An 18,072-nucleotide genomic window follows, 5' to 3' on the forward strand; every position below is an offset into this window, starting at 1 on the left:
CATTAGGCAGAGACTGGAAAAAGTGTCCTAGTTTCATCACTACCACTAGCATTATGGATGCTCCAATTAGTGCTGCAAACTGAACACAAATATTGTGTTAGAGATGCATTCCGGAGCTTACCACGTGTTGCTCCTCTGCTAAGCTCCTCAGATATCAAAGCTTGTACAGCCACCAGCAGCGCATCTTATTGAGGTAACAAAACTAATGAAGGATTTCATGGGACAATGGGAAATAGTACTTCAAAAGTACTATTGCTTTGTCAAACCCTCCACCTCCGAAGCATCAGCTTTCACTGGGCTGCTCATCCCATTGGCCTAATCCCGTTCAGAGAATTCTGAAAGAGCCTGGTGACATTGTATACCACTCAGATACACTCTTCTTTTCAGCTGAAGGACCATTTGCCCACAAACAATATAAGCAGGGGGATTTGAGACCTCCTTCAAGTAAGGAAAGGGGCAAAGGAAATTGTGTGCCTCTGATTGCAAGACCACCACTATTACGCCCTAGTACAGGAGCAGCAGCAAAAGTAGATGACCCATCGTGTTCTGCTATAGATACTGCAAAACTAGTAGTATGTGATCATGTAATTAAAGACTACATGTTAATGCAGAAGCATACGGGGACGGAATTAACTTTGCACAGGCATAATTGTGAAAAGTGGTGTTTACAGAAGTCTGTAAATTGCTTGGATGAAAACCAGGCCCTAGTGCAGAGGTGGGCAAACTACGGCCCGCAGGCCACATCTGGCCCACGGGACTGTCCTGCCCGGCCCCTGAGCTCCTGGCCGGGGAGGCTCGCCCCCGGCCTCTCCCCTGCTGTCTCCCTTCCCCCGCAGCCTCACCTCGCTGCGCCGCCAGCGCTCTGGCCCGCCGCTCCTGTCGGGCAGCAGGGCTGTGAGCTCCTGCTGCTCTGAGCTGCATGGTAAGGGGGCGGGGAGCAGGGGGGTTGGATAAGGGGCAGGAAGTCCCAGGGGGCGGTTGGATGGGGTGGAGGTTCTGGGGGCAGTCGGTCAGGGGACGGGGAACGGGGGGGGTTGGATAGGCGTGGGAGACCCGGGGGGCCTGTCAGGGGGCGGGGGTGTGGATAGGGGTTGGGGTAGTCAGGGGACTGGGAGCAGGGTGGGTTGGATAGGGGGTAGGGTGCCAGGGGGGCGGTTAGGGGCGGGGGGAGATGTCCCAGGAACAGGTGGTCAGGGGACAAGAAGCAGGGGGGGTTGGATGGGTCGGGGGTTCTGCGGGGGGCAGTCAGGGGGCAGGAAGTGGGAGGGGGTAGATAGGGGGCAGGGGCCAGGCTGTTTGGGGAGGCACAGCCTTCCCTACCCAGCCCTCCATACAGTTTTGCAACCCCGATGTGGCCCTCGGGCCAAAAAGTTTGCCCACCCCTGCCCTAGTGGAATTATATTGATCCTAGATGTGGGTCTGGAAGCTTGACCTCCTGATCAGGTGTTGCAGCTCATACAACCAACCCAACTCACCTGTGTTTTTCCGCCTGTCTTCTCCTGAATGACAGTCCCAGAAATAGCACAGCTGACAGCAAAGCTTTTGAAAAATGAGCTGAAGATATTGCATAGCCCCACAGTCATGAGCTCCTATAAAGCACAGCCAAAACAAAAACACACAACCCCAACACTTACTTATCATAGTAACTGTGTTTTTTTTCCAAGAGTGATATTACTGTCTGCTCTCACTTATGGGATGCCCGCCTGTGCTGCTAAGCTTTGGGAACCTTCTGAAAAGCAGTGCTTGCTACGGCGCTCCTTTTCATTGTACCACATGTTCATCCCTGAAGCACTGACCTCAACAACTTCAGTTCCTTCTTCTAGAAGAGTCCTTTGAGAGTGAACTCTAGCACCCTGCATGAATGACACCCAATTAACATGCACAGCACAATGTACCTATGCAAATGCTGGGTGCAAGTATTCCCCGAAGGCTACAAGAAGTCATGCTGACTTCCTACCTGCCTTAGTTCCATCCTCATAAAATCTCAATGCCTTCGTAAGAAGCTAAATATGAAATGGCGCAAGCTTGCTAGTTACTAACTATAGTACGCTGCTTCAGCTAATTATGATTCCAGTGCTCTTCCTCCCATTGGGAAGGTAGCTGAGTTGCTGTAAAGCCACTGGGCTGCATTTCTGCTCTGCCTCTGGGACTCCCACCACACTCCGAGCCAGTTAATGGCTTTGGTAAGTGACAAGTAAGTCCAGTTCGGCTGGTCTGGGAAGCACGTGAGGTTTTGCTCTCACCTGGTTGCTGGAGATGTTGTAGTTGTGAATACAAGCGTACCTCTTTCCCACAAAAATGAGAAGGAAGTAGCTTACAATAGCCAGGGAGAAGGCATGGGCTACAATCCTGCTCAAATTTGATAAGTCTGGCAGCGTAGGAGGCAGAAACCTGGAATAGCAGAGAATAAATTGTCTTAATCTTGTTCTGTGCCTTACGTACAGTCCCCTGTTCAGGACCTCAGCTGATGGCATTCAGTACTCTTCAGGAGATGCTCTGAATCTTGTTGGGGTGGTCACTGCTATCTCATGAGAATCCCTTAATGTATTTGCACAGTAAATGTAAGTCAGTAATTTGTGGAGAATACTGTTTAAAAGAGCAGCAGATGGAGGGTGGATCAAAGAGCATGCAGGTAGCCTCTTTCCAACCAGCATATCCACAGGAGCTGGGCAGGATGCCAAGCATTACCTTAAGCACTAGGCAGAAACCTGGCTAACACACAGAGGAGCATTTCATGGCCCTAAGGGAGGTGGGAGAGAGCTACTGGTTGGGGTGTGTCTAGGCTCCCCTATCTACATGTTGCCCTTGGCAGCACACAATGAAGGGGGCACAGACTGCACCTATTTTCAGCAGCAATAAGGATCATTGCTGAATGTGTTTCACCCAGCGCCCTCCTCTCAGAAATATCCTGCACTGCAATGCACTTTCCACTTGGCTTCAACTGCTCGTCTATAACCTCTTGGTGCCTGAATTTCAACTTCTGTAAAATAAGGATACTTAATATCTCGATTGCAGGGATAGTGTGAGGTTTAGTTCATTAATGTCTGTAAAATACTTTAAGTCCATTGCAAGGAAAGCCAAATGTAAAGAAAAATGACCGGGGAGAGGGGGGGTGGAAAGATTTGGAAAAACAAAAACAGAAACCACAAACAAGAACCTTTCTCTACAATTTAAAATAAAATTTAATCTAAAAATGTAAATAAATAAAATAAAATTTGTGGATGACACAAAGATTGGTGGAAGGTAAATAATGGTGAGGACAGAGCAGACATACAGAACAATTTGGATTACTTGGTAAGATGGGCCCATTCAAACCAAATGTTTTCAGAAAGCCAAATGCAAAGTCATACATCTCGGAACAAGGAATGCAGGCCATATCTCCTTCTCTCCCTCTCTAAAAAGAGTACATTTTCATTCATAACTGGAAATTACCAACCTGTGTGGAACCATTTTGGCCACAAGCATACTGGATTCGGCATGCAGATGCACATGGTTAGCAATAATGGTGATTGTAATAATCTGGGAAAGAAAACAGGACAATTATATTATAGATAGTAAATTCTTGGGGGCAGCGACTGTCTTTTCATACATGTTATACAATACTTCCTTAAGAAATATACCATAAGAAAAGCAGTTTCTAGTTTGTGATAGTGGAAGAGTAGGAGAAAGCTAAAGACTTGCTCACAAAATTCTATCATAACTTAACTATGGAATGTTCAAAATTCCACAGGAATAATTACAGCAGCTACCTACAGATTCTTTCTGCAAGTGGAAATATATGAGAATCTTGAAATAACCTGTAAAATGTTCTTTTCAATAAAATATATTACTACTGGCACGTCTGAGCTTCTTGCAGGTGACCATGATTGTGATGTGGCAGTATGGGAGGCATCCTATATAAGGAGATATTAAAATCAACTTTATTACTGACTTGACAATTTTTGAACACTAAAGCGTTAACGTTTTCTTTCTCCAGTTGTTAAATTAATAATAAAGCAGGATGGAAACCAGTTTACAATCTCTGATCCTAGATTCCGACATGACCATTGTCACAAATGGGCCCTATTCTACAAAATGCTGATGGCCTCAACTTCCACTAACATCAATCAGAGTTGGACTCTAAGTACCTTATTCCTGGGGGAAAGTACCTCTGACCCGCTGAACTTTCAGACTTCTGACCGAGCAAAATGGTCAGAGTTTTCCTTTCAGCCTGTTCTGAACTTATTTTTACATTTAATATTTTTGATCATTAAAAAAAAGAAAAAGACTCAGGAGAGGAAAAAGAAAAAGAGAAAAAGTAAACGAAAGATGACAACAAAATCTGAATCCACAGCTGGAACCTGTCTCTAAAATAGAATGAGTCTGAACATCCCCAACATCTGGGAAAGTTCAGATTCAGATCCGGATTTAGAAACCCCAATGAGTGCTTAGATGCAAGGTTCTAATTTTGCCCACAATAAATAAAGATAAGAAGTTTCAACTCTGATCCAGAGGATAGACATGGTGTTTTGGTTTGCGCCCATCTCTTTACAGACATTAGTTACTCCTCACAGCATCCTCAGGAGGCAGGGATGCAGAGATTTAGTAATTGTTCAAAGCCACTCTGCAAATCAGTGGCAGAGCAGACAATGGGACTCGGGAGTTCCTGGTTCACAGCCCCATGCTCTAACCACCAGACCAAGTTGCCTCTCACATAGTGAGACTTTGCTGGTTTCTGTTAATTTTAGTTATCATAGTGGATATATGGAGAAGACTTACCAGGAGAAGTTCCATAGGGAATGCAACAGGACTGTGCTTGTAAGTTATCTTGATACAATTGCTGACCCTCAGCATGAGTAGGCCAACCAAAAATAGCAATATACTGGTGGCATTAGCCTTTGGGAGAGCCATGCAATATTGAAACAGGTTCTGAAAGGGAAACATCACAGAGAGGATGAGAAGGGGGTATTACAGCTTTTTATATGAGCTGGCATTTCATACTCTCTAAAAGGATGACAAAGGATGCCCTTGTATTTCAACTGGTAGGCCCTTCTGTGACAAAAGCATCTTTAATGGGAAGAGGGAGACAGCTACTAAGAACACAGCAAGATTTTAAAAATATGTTTTCTATACAGAGCAATACAGAAAAAAACAGCACAAATGTGGCTTTGTACTTCTCATTGTATTTTCTAAAGTGAGTAGACAACCATATACTTTCTCCAGCCCCTCTCTCCTTCTAGCATCCAGAAAATCTGCATACACTGTATAGTACACCCACCTAGGAAAGGTGAATGCAGCTACGGTTGAGACTTGCCTAATTTCTACCCTAGCAATGTGCTTATACTGAAATTATCTTAATTTCTGAAGCTGTTCATCCCCTTCCCCTCCAAGGGGCAGGCACCAAGTGTTTGGTTTACTCACGTAGAAAATGGCCAGGGGGCCCATATGGAAGTTGATCACGATCCCGAAGATGAAGGAGAACTGGGATACGATGACATGCAGCGCTGCTGCAGTGAGGTAAGCGTCGATGAGGGTCTTTGGCAGATAGGTTGTGACAAATCCCAAGCAGAAGCAGCCTAAAAGCAACTGAAAGGAAGGCAAGAGAGGAATGAGAAGTGGTGACACAAAGGGGACTGAGCCTGACACTAAGTGATCAGCTACTTTGGAACCTAATCATTAACTCTCCAACCCCCTCCTTGTCCTTTATAAGCCAAAGGCTTGATTCTCCACTGCTTTACACCAAGTGAACTCATTTGTACCTGTTGCATCGACTTTGCACAATGAGTGTAAAACACTACCAGAGCAGCCTGACAGCATTTTTCATCCGCTTTGTACTGGTATAAATGACTACATAAAGGTGCAAGCAGTGGAGAATCAGGCTGCCAAATACAAAACATTTAACGCTAACTATACAGTATCACACAAGGAGATTCTCTGGCTTCCACTTTTGATCTGATGGATTAGGAATAATTCCAAGACAAAAAACAATGTTAAAGAAAAATTAAGAGTCAGTATAGAAATCAGTACAAGTAAGGATAAATCCTTACAAGAACATTGCAGTTAAGAAAAAAAAACTATTAGAAAAGGTAGGAAATTCAGATTTAAGTTAAAATTTACAAGAAACCCAAACTTTTGAAAGCATGGAAATCCACAGATAAATTACCAAAACTACCAGGCATCACTGGCAAGAGACAAGAGCAGACAAGTGGTCTGAGAGTCAGACCAAAAAAAAGTCTTAAAGGTGGAGTCAAAAAACTGAAATTGATGCAAAGAGATTCAATTGGTGTGTGTGCACAGGTGTTCTGGAGGGAATGAACAGAACAGGCAATCATTGAGTGATCCATCCCCCGTCGGCCACTCTCAGCTTCCAGCAGTTCTTGCTGTGTGGACAGAAAAAAATGCTGATTCAGGAAATATTATGGAGGAAGATGTGCCAGGATTTGGAAATGAATTGAATGTGTGGGTTAAGGGGTAGAGGCACCTTGACATATCTTGGTCGGAAATCATAAGAGGAAAAAGAACTAGAGCCCTGTGTACAATGCACTGCAAAAAATATATATTTCAAACATGTGCTGAGAAAGTTTAACCTCTTGGTAGTTCTAGTTCCCTGGTTTGTACAATGTCCATCAAGGCCACATCCATAGCGAGCTAAAAGGAATGCAACTTCTACCTGGATGATCCCAGTCAGAAATGTTGTTGATGCAGTAAGTGTCAAGGCTTCCATGTAACTCTTCATATAATTTGCATCTGAGAAATTGGCAAAGGTTCCATTAGCAGTCAATACAGGGCTGAAATTCAGCGTCTTCAGAACATCTGCCACCATTGCATTCAGAATGCTGAATGAACCTGTGACCAACAGAAGCAGAGAAGAAGGTTGTATGATTCCCTGCAACCACAAGTCCATCTTTCACCCCCACCCATGCACTAGAAGGTCTATTTTCTCTCTGTGTGTGTGTGTACATTCACACACATTTCTTAATAGCTATATAAAATCATGTCTCAGACGTATAAAATCAAGTCTCAAACACGGATACTCACTCACCTCCCTCCCAAGTATATGAAATTCCTGATACTGTATGTCATCCAAAAGCAGACTACATTTACAACCTCACAAACATGAACTATCAAGTCATTCAGATGCATGACCAAAGATTATTTCAATACAAACTCTAAACAAGCTTTTACCCCTGTCAAATAGACTGAAGAGTGAATGTGAAAGAAGTTAGCTGAAGAAGGAAGTGTAGCTCTGGCTCTAAGACTAGAGGGCACCCTATGCCCACTTACTGTGATACAGTGGACAACCTTTTCACCTGAAAGGAAGGGAAAACAAAGAAGGAGGTCTAGGATCAGAACCATCGCCAAAAAATAATTGCCAGGGCTCTGTTCACAGATTTATGTCTCCAATCCATTTGTTTGTTGATCTCCTTGTACAAATCTCTCTGTCTCATGTGTTTGTATGTTGTGTGAATATATAATTAGGAAGAGTGCAGAACCATTAAGGATGCGATAATGGCAAGCAGCTGTGTGACCCCGCAAGCAGACCAGAAGCCAAATTGTGACTCAGTCTGGTTCCCCACTTGCTCTCGGGGATGGTGGGGGAGAGAAGGAAGGAAGAGTATTCTGCGCAAGCCCTACTGTGTCTGGTGCTGATTACTCTTCCATGGAATTCTGGCTCTCTCCTCTGTGCTGGTATCTGTGATGTGGATAGTCTGTGCAAGGAAGTAAGTGGACACCTTACTCCCTTGTGCGGGCATACAAGTTAGTCCACAATTGAGTCCTAAGTGATTTGCTCAGGATCACACAAGTCAGAACCAAGCAGGTGACTGGGAGTCAGGATGCTCACTCCAAGACCATGCTACCAAGTAAGCTTAAATAGATGAGACAAAGATAGATATAGGCACTTCCCACACCCTCTAATGACAACTCTGCACATGACCCCATACATCCTGGGGACCCAATTCACAGAGCAGAGTAAAACTTACCAATGGAGATATGGCGCGAAGTCCCAAATACAACATATGTTAATGAGCAGCAGAATGCAGAATAGAAGCCATTGACAATTGGTAGTGGTAACCTCGTTAACAAAACTCCTGACAGTCCTGGAGGAGAAACATACATTTTTAAAAGCGAAGTGTACCTGGCAAGATTTTATCTTCTACTGTACTTTAATTGTCACAAAGAATACTAATAAAATACTGAATCTTAGAAGGTGTACGTGTGTATGCATATTTGTTTGAGAGCACATGTGTGCATCTCTGTGTATGTCAAATATTGTGAGTATGAGAGTATATGCTGAGCACAAGTACAAATATATGTATGCAGATGTGTACAGGCCTGTACATAGCAGGCTATAAATTCAGTTAAGGAAATTTGATGTCAACTTGAAGCCCATTGTACATTCCCCAATAAAAACTATGTTAAAGACTGGGGGTAAAGACTAAGTATTTATCAGTAATTTAGGGTAAAATACATTACAGGGATGTTACAATTATTCCAGAATCAAGCATTATAAATCCTGGAAATTCAGAGTTCACATTAAATTTAAAAAAAATACAAACATATTAAAAGGAATGGAAACAAACAGTCGGGGCATCCAAACAATCTTAATTCTGCCTGTAGTAAAACCATGCAATAACCATATGATTTTTATTAAGGCATTTTAGTGTTTGTGATCCCAAATTAGATTAAAGTAAGTTTTAGAAACAAATTAGTTTTTTTCCCCTCTCACAGCATCCGTTGTTTAAGAAATTTTATCTCAGCTCATTAATTGTAAATTCTCAGAAAATGTATTCTGTAATCAAAGAGTAAATGCTGTAACTTTGGGGAGAATACATTGTATTCTTCATTCATAACAAAGTGGTTGAATCCCTACTTTAAGCAAATAAACAAACAAACAAGTAAACTCAAACTTAACTATGGAACAATGAGCAGTGCTTCCATACTAGGGTAAGCATAGGCAAATGTACACAAGCATACACATGTGAGCTGAAAAACTACTTTAAAATTCATCCCCCAAAACTAATCCTGCAAGCGCACACATACACATGCATACCCGCATCAATGTGTGTATATATGCAAGATGCATACCTGAAAAAAAACCATGCACTTGCATGTACACAAAAGCATGCATATACAAACTCTATCCACTTTAGGACCCTACATGACTGGAGAATAAACTTCTGATCAGCCTAGGGAGAATGGAGGAAAAATGAGGTATGAATAAAAATAGGATGGAATGGGAAGACATGCAAGAATATTTTTCTTTGCCTACCTTGCGGAATCTGGACCATCCCCACACTTAGGCCTGCATGTATGTCATTCAGGAACCACTCTCTGACTCGATATGCACACAACCAGTTCAGGATAGGAAACATCTTGAGTATGATCTTCCTGAATCTTGCCCAGGAGAATCTGAAAGGAACCAGACAAGTTCTGTGTACACTGTTGTTCAGTATTTCCACCTCTGTAGCGCCTTACCAGGCCTTTGTCCTTTTTACGCCCAAAATGCATAGAGCTATGATTAACCACTTTCAGGCCCTGTGGACATATAATATGAATGCAATGTAGTGATCCCTATGTCTGGTTCCCTTGCATTCCATTCAAATCAAGAGCAAGCATTTTATGTGTCACTCATTTTATGTGTCACTCACATTACTCTTTGAATTAAGATCCCCAACTCTGGACATACCGATTTCTTATTTTTGGTACCACAGATAATCGGAAGACAGTGCTTTGATTCCTGCTATTCTGATGAAGGTGGAAAATTGAAAATGATAAAATCTTTGAAAACGAGGTGAAAAAGCCTTATAAGTCCCCTAGTCCATCTACCACAGGGAACAGTCAAATTAGTTTCCTGTACTATATTCTGTACTATGGGGATGTCAAACTAACGGCCTGCAGTCAGGATTAAGAACATAAGAACGGCCATACTGGGTCAGACTAATGGTCCATCTAACCCAATATCCTGTCTTCCAATAGCGGCCAGTGTCAGATGCTTCAGAGGGAGCAAACAGAATAGGGCAATTTATTGAGTAATCCATCCCGTCATTCAATCTCAGCTTCTAGCAGGCAGAGATTTAGGGACACCCAGAATATGGGGTTGGATCCCTGACCAACTTGGCTAATTGATATTGATGGACCTATCCTCCATGAACTTATCTAATTATTTTTTGAACCCAGTTATACTTTTGGCCTTTGCAGCATCCCCTGGTGATGAGTTCCACAGACTGACTGTGCATTGGGTCACATGATGCATTTATATGGTCCACGTCTTTATCAGAGTTTCTAATAACTAAGCTTTCATTTAAAAAAAAAGCAAGTTTCTAGTCATCATGGCTGCAATGATAATGCTCCAAAACGAACCAAGTGTAACCGATGCAGCATCTGCCCGAGTCTGCAGACAGCCTGATACAATTACTTTCAGGAGTAAACTTCCATCTTCCCTATTAATCTGATTGGACTGTCAACTTTAAAGTCCAGTTATGACACTCTGATGTCAACATTAACCATTTAATCACTGATCATTTTAGTGGATGGAATGGGAGCATGGGGAGTGAGTGAAGTTCAATGGTTTGGCAGCTAGGAATGAAACACAGAGAAGGAACAGAGGAGACTCACAAATATAGGGAAGTGGGCCAGAAACAGTGAAAGGAGGATGAGGAAGCAAGAGAAACAAAAGGCAGAAACAACAGGCCTATAGGGGGGCAGATTTTCTCAATTAATGAAATAATAAAGCACCGAACAAATAATGTTGAGCTACTACATAAAGGCCATATTCTTCTCTTGCTCTCTGTGCAAATCTCCTACTGACATCAGTGGGTAATACACAGACCTCAATGTAAGCTCCAGCTCACAGACCATAACTAAACAGAATTCGACCCTCTCCTCCAAATAACTTAGATAGCTTTGCTCTAGTACTTTGTCTGATCGCTATCTTTTATTTTATATCTATATAAATAATATAGATATTTTATATTTTATATGATGGAGCTTCCTACCCATGGCTACTTAATGGAGATCTCTGTGAACGATGTTTTTCTTTCTGATTATTCCTAAAGGTAAAGGAAGAGCTAGAAAAGGAGGCCAGAGATAAAATTGCACTCTCATTTACATCAATGCAAATCTAAAGTGCCTCCACTCACCTCAATGAAATTACTCCAGATTTACAACAGTGTAACTGAAAGCTGAATTTGACCCACAGACTTAGCTTTGAACCTCAAGTCATATCAGGGTCACAAAACAGCAGGTGAAGCTTCAGCAGTCACTTCAGTTCTAGTGAGCAGTTGAAACAGAACGCCGAGACTTGGAGTTTCAGGAGACTCGGTATCTACTTCTTTATAAGAACAGTGGTATGTAGGTGCTCCTATTAAGTGACTCAAGAATAAGGAATTTACCTAGTCCACTCATAGTGCTCTTTGTAGGCCAATCCACAGAACAATAACTGATATTTCAAAAGGAAGCCCCTGTCCTGATCTCCATGTGGGAGAAAGGAAAGGTGCCAACGAAGAAAACCTACCACACGCAACCCCCTGATGAACCCAAATAAATCCCAATGATTGACAGAATAAAGCCTGAGACAACATGGAGATGAACATAACCCAGGGGACAGTTCAGTCTGGGTGACAGAGTGATACAACAAAACTAAAGGGAATGTGACAAATTAGTTTCCAAACTTTGACTGGTTAATTTTTCCTTGGTGGAAGAACAGGACATCCTCTGATGCTGCTGAAAGAGGCTCCTTTGTGGTCAGCATCTCAGCGTAGAAGGGTATTTTGAGTCTTTGGGTATACACCCCAATCCCAAGAGTACTCTGGCAGGGCAAGTCCCTACTGGGAAGAACAGGCTGGGGTTACATTAACTAATACTGCATTTGCACACTCACTTCGCCCATCCTAGGAGGGAACCTTAGAGCGGCAGAATGAGGTACAGCAATTTCTGCCATACTCTTAGGAAACCTAGTCTCTTTCTACTCTAGGCGGGAACTGAAAGTGGTACTTGGGAGAATTTAAACAAAAATAGCAAACACAAATGCCAGGAAAACCAGATGTAACCTTGTGTCTGCCAGCTAGGGTGGAAGGAAGCACTGGAGGGGACTGAAACAATCAGCAGAATCCCTCCTCACTATGCATAGCTGCCTCATGCATTACCACAGCTGTGAAATAAACAGAGGCTTTTGTGGTCTGTAGGCAGAAACTCTCCCAGTGCTGTGGTAAGCTTGACTCACGTGCAGGGCTGGCCTTAGAGGTGAGTGATGCCATGTGCACCAACATTTGGGGGCACTAAATCTTTGCATTGAGAGGTCCCAAATCCCTGATTTTGTGTGTGTTTTTTCTCTCAACAGTTTTGCTTGATGGCTTTTGTTTTGCGCAGTCGTCTGGAAGGCACCAAAAACATTTTCCATCTTTGGTGGCAAAACACACACAGATGGCCCTGCTTACCTGTTCCAGGCATGGGACTCTACAGTTTGGTGCTTTGATTCAGCTTGTATCAGTCACCTCTTTATTGTAGTAGAGTTGGGGGCAGCAGGAGGGTCAGTAAGTGTTTTTACACTGGTACCTGAATTGGCTCCTCAGCTTCTTCATACCTGCCAAATTCCTGGTACATTACTCACCTGCACTGGACCCTTCCTTGGATTCTGAAGTCCCTGTTCCTTGGGGAGGGGGTGTTTCTTTCATAGTTTTTCTGGAACTGCTCTTCAGTGTATATGCCTCTCTTGATTCTGTACTTCCCTAGCTGCCTGGGAGCGCTGATAGTCTCAGCATCTGGCTCCATGCGGTCACACTGATAGTGGACAGTCAAAAAACGTGGGAACAGGGAAGGCGAGAGGGTGAAATCAAAGCCGTTGTCATTACCCGTGACACTGAAGGGAAGAAGGAGGTCACAGAACTGGAGTGTCTCATTGAAAGAGAATGTTTAACTGACTAAGCCAGGGGTGCTGAGAGCCATTGAACCAAACTGTAATCCGTGGATATGATGGAAAAAAAACACTTCAAGCCAGGGGGTGCAGCAGCACCCCCAGTTCCAGCACCTGTGCACCCAAGCCCCTGGGGTGGAGGCTGAGGTCCTCTGTCCACGGCGCAGTAGTGGCACAATGGCAGTGTTAGCACCCCCCACCCCCTCCCCTGCAGCACCCTCAAGAGTCACTTCACTGGGGTCACCGGGGGAAGAATGGGACCCTTGTTCCCAGATCCCTGTGGCTGGGGCAGCTCTTCAGAGGGGCTGGGGCCGAATGCCCCCGGCTCCCTCTCGGCCTCTCCCTCCCATCTCTCGACTCGCCCACGCCCCCTCCTCCTGACCCCAGTGCTGCCAGCCACCGCCGGGCCCGGCCCTTCCCCGGGCGGGGACACACCCCTCGCTTGCCGGGAACTGGGGGAGCCCAGGGCCCGCTCACCCGCAGCAACCTGAGCCGCCGCCGCCGCGGCCTCGAGACTCGCAGGGGCGGCCGGGCCTCGCCAACTGCCAACCCCTTGGTGGGGCGCGAGGTGCACGGGATACTGCCACAGCTCACCCGCGGGGGCCTGAGCCCCGCCTCCAACCCCAGGGGGTGCCCAGGTCTGAGCCCCTCCCTTCCCGCCTCCAACCCCATGGGGTAACCGGGTATGATCCTTTCCCCTCCCTTCTCCAACACCATGGGGGGGGGGGGGGCTGTGTCTGCGGATACTGCACAGATACTGAAGAAAAGTGCATGTACAACTCATAAAACTTCTCATCCGCTGCACGGTACATAGTGAAGCAAAAAGATCAGGCACCTTGACAGCCCCAGTATTTTAATGGCCTCTTCTAGCGCAGTTCTTTGGTTTTTGTTGCATCCACCTACTTTTTCAAACCCAATTTTATGTAACTGCAAAAGAACCAGCGCTTTATGTAGCTGCATGCATATGCCCCTCAGAAGCAGTTTAGTGACTCACGTCTGTCTTGAATAATAGCGCCTATAAAACGCGCCACCTCAAGAGGCAGACAGCATGGTCCAGCGGTTAAAGGGAGCCCCCCCCCCGAATTCAAATGCTGACCGCCATTTATTTGTTCTGTGACCTTGTGTCAGTCATTTCACTTCATTGATTATTTGGTGCTGCCACTAAGCTTGAGCTCCATTTCACAGGGCATTTCACTACATGCTTCATTTTGAAGCAAATGCCTAAATCTATTCCCAAAGAATTTCCTATTCTCAAACACGTGCTCGGAGTTAAGCATGTACACAGCTGCTTGCTTTGATGTTGATCCTTGGCGCTGTACACCGCCCAGCCACAAAAAGGCGGTTCCGCCAGTCGAGAAGACAGGGCCACAGTGAAGCGAGAACACGCTGGGGACTCCAGCTGGAGGTGATTTAGCAGCTTTCATCCGCCCCACTATTCCCTGGGCTCCTGCGTACAGGCGGCCCTAGGGCAGCGGGCTAGGACTGAGTTTGCAGAAGTCTGTCACGCTGGGGAAGTGAAATTAATCCCGAGACACTAGAACCACAGGAGCAGCTTCCCTCTGATGTATGAGAGCAAAATAGCCCCAATACCCAGAAATGACCAGGTCTGTGCCCTGCCTCTCCGCCCAGCCTGGCCCAGGTTCCCGATGCTCCCAGCAATAGCTCGGCGCCCTGTAGCCCTGCCCCAGCTCCCCCTTCCTCCGCGCCAGGCTCGCCGCCCACGCCCGCGAGCGCCGCACTCCGCTCGGCTTCCCCGCGCCCTGCTAGCTCCACCTCCCGCTCCAAGCCCAGCCAGGTCCCAGGCCGCCCGCGCGGCGCTCCGGCCCCTTGCCGCGGCTCGCTCTCGCGAGAGAGGAGGGCGGTTGGCGCTGGTTCCATATTGGGTCATCTCCGCTCTTTGCGCCTCAGCTCTCGCGAGGAACGGGGGGGGGGGGGGTGATCGATTGGTCTGGGTTCCGGGAGGAGGCGGACTCGCCTGGGCAGTGCCACTGGGCAAGGGAGGGGGAGGTCACTCCGGAGTCGCTTTCGCCGCCTGCCTTGTTCTGCCTGTGAGAGGAGTGTGTCCTCCTCCCTCCCGCCTGCATCAACATCTGGTTCCTTTTAGGACCCCCCTCCCCTCACACACGCGCTGTCCCGCCCCTTGGGGTGACAGTGCGGAGTACCCAGGGGGCGCGTGAGGAGAATCCTAACAGCCAGCGCGGGACAACCCCCGCACCCCACTCTTTGGGGGGGGGGGGCGGGCGCTGCACGAGACACCCCCGGCCCCTTCCCTCTGGGGGCAGCAGCGCGCGACAGGGGGTGCGCGGAGGCTGTCAACGGTCACTGGCCCGGTCGGTGGCGAGGGGGGTCGGAGGCGGCGCGAGGCCCCCCTGAGGGGAGGGAGGGGTGCAGACCTGCCCCTCTCTTTGCGGGGGGGGCGGGGGAGGAAGAGCCACTGCTGGGGCCGCTGGCAGAGTCCCCCCTCCCGCCTGGCCGGGCGGGGCGGGCTCCGGAGCCGAGATGTCTCAGGAGCGGCCCAAGTTCTACCGGCAGGAGCTGAACAAGACGGTCTGGGAGGTGCCCGAGCGCTACCAGAACCTGTCCCCGGTGGGCTCCGGGGCCTACGGCTCCGTCTGGTGAGTCCCGGGCGAGGGGGTGGGGGGCTGCTTGGATCGGAATCTGCCTGTCCTACTTGCACCCCTTGGGGGGAACTCGGGCACCCCGGGCCGGCTCCGCTCTCGGGGGTCGAGGGGAGGTGGGGAATCTGCCCCGGCTTCTCACCCACTTCTAAGTACCGTTGGTGTTGCACGTGCAGGGCGGCGACTGAGTTGAAGGGGGGCGGCGGGGGTTCCCTGGCCTCGGGGGGGGGGGTTCATCCCCCGGCTCCTCCTGCCCCCAATATGGTTGAATCGGCCTTGCCCACGGGTGACTTTTATCCCTAGATTAGTGGAGAAACTGCTGCAGGAACCAGTGTCTCCCTGGTGGGATGCACCAGTTTGCACCACATGGCAGGTGGGGGTCAAGTCAATTTCACAGGAGAAGATAGGCTTGTTCCACTCTTCCTCCAGGGTATTAATGTACACACTTTCCTCCCCATCCCCCCTTTAGTTACTGAGTGGTGGGGCATGCCAAGTCCGTGCAGTCTGCTTTTCAGAACAGGTGCCTGGTAGCTCTTGTTCCAGTTTCATCTGGGAGCTGCAGAGCAGGTTGCATTTTGGGTGATTTTAAAAGAGAGGTTTGTTGATACTGGGACAGTGATATGGTGGGAAAGGCTATGAGGCCATCTCTTCTGCCTTGCCCTATCTGCCAGGCTGCCAGGAGTGCTCTTACAGATACCATACCACTGGCCATGGGAGGTTAACATAGGGAAATTCGTGGTCTTTCCTGAGTGAGAAAATTAGGCGTAGATGCCTGTGGTAGCAACATCTTGCTGTCAGATCTGTGAAAGTGTGGACATAACTGGCAGGAAAACAACATTCTGGTCTTTAATCTTTACTTACACATCTTATCTGTATTAGTTTATCTGCAGAGCTTGACTTGCTTGTAGTTACAGCATCATGATTTAAAAGGTTGTACTCCCTTGTTGCATCAAGTATTTTTGCTCATTTTGTGATGCAACAGTGCTTATTGGTTTTGGTCTTCAAAATATAGAATAGGAAATGAGTTTCTCTACTTGACTATCCTCAATGTTGCAGTCAAATCACAGCGATGCATGAAAGCTTTTTTAGGTGGTTTTGCCCTTTTTTAAAAGAGAGAATATGTAAAACATTAATGTCTTAGGAACACGTAAAGTGTTTAAAGCTTTTCTGCACCCAGTATGTCAGACCCTGATGAAGATTTTGTAATAGTGTTTCCACACAGTGGTCTCCTCCAATGTGTGAAGTGAGCATGCGTTAATGAAGTTTTATGCAATATGTAAATTTATATCCACAGTGTAGGACTCACAGTAAACAATACTAATGAAGAAAAGTAATAGCCATGTATATATTGTAGCTTTTAAAAAAACCGAAACTGTCAGCTGTTTGTTTTTTAAACAAAGGGTGATTATATTATACTAAATTGTTTGCAAAGTTCCATTTAAATAACATCTATTAAAACTTATGTACTAAAGTATATGAGCATTTGTCCTTTATCCTTTGTATAAAGGTTAAACAAGTTCTAATAGTATGAATAATTGGTATGACAACTGAATGCATTCCCCCCAAATTTTTACTGTAGAAAGGCTGAGCTTAATTGAAGTAGTAAGATAAGTGCTTGACCTTGCTGGTTGATAAATATCTCCTGAGATGCTGAGTGTTCTGATTGCCCATTACAATCAATGGGAGTTGAGGGTGCTCAGTGCCTTGTGGCAGGGTCAACCCTAAAAATAAAATGAGCAAGGTCTCCTCCTACCCCCCCAACTCCTATTGTGCTTTCCAAAATGCTTGCATTACTTCCAAATATTTCTTTCCACTACCCATATAACATAAGGATTTGCATCATGAACTTCCTGTTTCACTGTGTCAGAACCTTTAAAGATTGTGCAATTGCATTAGTAGCAGAGGAAGTTGTATTTTCTGTTGGAAGCAGCTTCGGACATAGCTGATAGTTGCTGATTATCAAAGTTTATTATATTCACGCAAGGACTTGCTCTGGTCTGGCATATCTTTTCGTTCCTGATCTTAATGTAAAGTCACTATGTTGAATGAGGCATCAAATTAATTTTCATTGTACCAGATTGAGACTGCAAACACAGGATTATGATTTTAGTGTGATTAACATCCTCAAGGCAGAAAACTCCCCAGGCAGTGATGCAGATAAAATGTACTAGCATGCATCACTACTTGCACACCAAGGTGAGGGGGTTAAACAGGACGAATGTCTAAGCTGTGAGGGAGAAGACTCGAAGGGCTGGTCCACACTAAGCCCCCAGTTCGAACTAAGATACACAACTTCAGCTACGTGAATAACGTAGCTGACGTCGAAGTATCTTAGTTCGAACTTAAAGGTACTTAAAGGTCCACACGCGGCAGGCAGGCTCCCCCGTCGACTCCGCCTACTCCTCTCGCAGAGCAGGATTACCGGCGTCGACGGCGAGCACTTCCGGGATCGATTTATCGTGTCTAGACAAGACGCGATAAATCGATCCCAGAAGATCGATTGCTTGCCGCCGAACCAGCGGGTAAGTATAGACGTACCCTTACTCAAACATAAATAACAGA

The 18,072-nt window shown here is 46.2% G+C and overlaps 2 protein-coding genes across 2 annotated transcripts in view; one reads left to right on the top strand and one right to left on the bottom strand.

The window, feature by feature from the left end:
• SLC26A8 (solute carrier family 26 member 8) overlaps positions 1-14,316 on the bottom strand; it is a 38,805-nt gene extending 24,489 nt beyond the window's left edge. The window contains exons 1-11 of the mRNA XM_065404143.1: positions 14,114-14,316; positions 12,590-12,838; positions 9,251-9,390; positions 7,962-8,078; positions 6,650-6,825; positions 5,401-5,565; positions 4,759-4,908; positions 3,437-3,519; positions 2,244-2,391; positions 1,476-1,589; positions 2-79 (exon numbers count right to left, since the gene is read on the bottom strand). Coding sequence (XP_065260215.1) covers positions 2-79; positions 1,476-1,589; positions 2,244-2,391; positions 3,437-3,519; positions 4,759-4,908; positions 5,401-5,565; positions 6,650-6,825; positions 7,962-8,078; positions 9,251-9,390; positions 12,590-12,838; positions 14,114-14,316 — 1,623 coding nt within the window. The remainder of the gene's footprint in view (position 1; positions 80-1,475; positions 1,590-2,243; positions 2,392-3,436; positions 3,520-4,758; positions 4,909-5,400; positions 5,566-6,649; positions 6,826-7,961; positions 8,079-9,250; positions 9,391-12,589; positions 12,839-14,113) is intronic.
• Positions 14,317-15,391: 1,075 nt separating this feature from the next.
• MAPK14 (mitogen-activated protein kinase 14) overlaps positions 15,392-18,072 on the top strand; it is a 53,381-nt gene continuing 50,700 nt past the window's right edge. Inside the window, exon 1 of the mRNA XM_065402299.1 lies at positions 15,392-15,507. Coding sequence (XP_065258371.1) covers positions 15,392-15,507 — 116 coding nt within the window. The remainder of the gene's footprint in view (positions 15,508-18,072) is intronic.

Source organism: Emys orbicularis, chromosome 4 (genome assembly GCF_028017835.1).
Source record: "Emys orbicularis isolate rEmyOrb1 chromosome 4, rEmyOrb1.hap1, whole genome shotgun sequence".
NCBI lineage: Eukaryota > Metazoa > Chordata > Testudines > Emydidae > Emys > Emys orbicularis.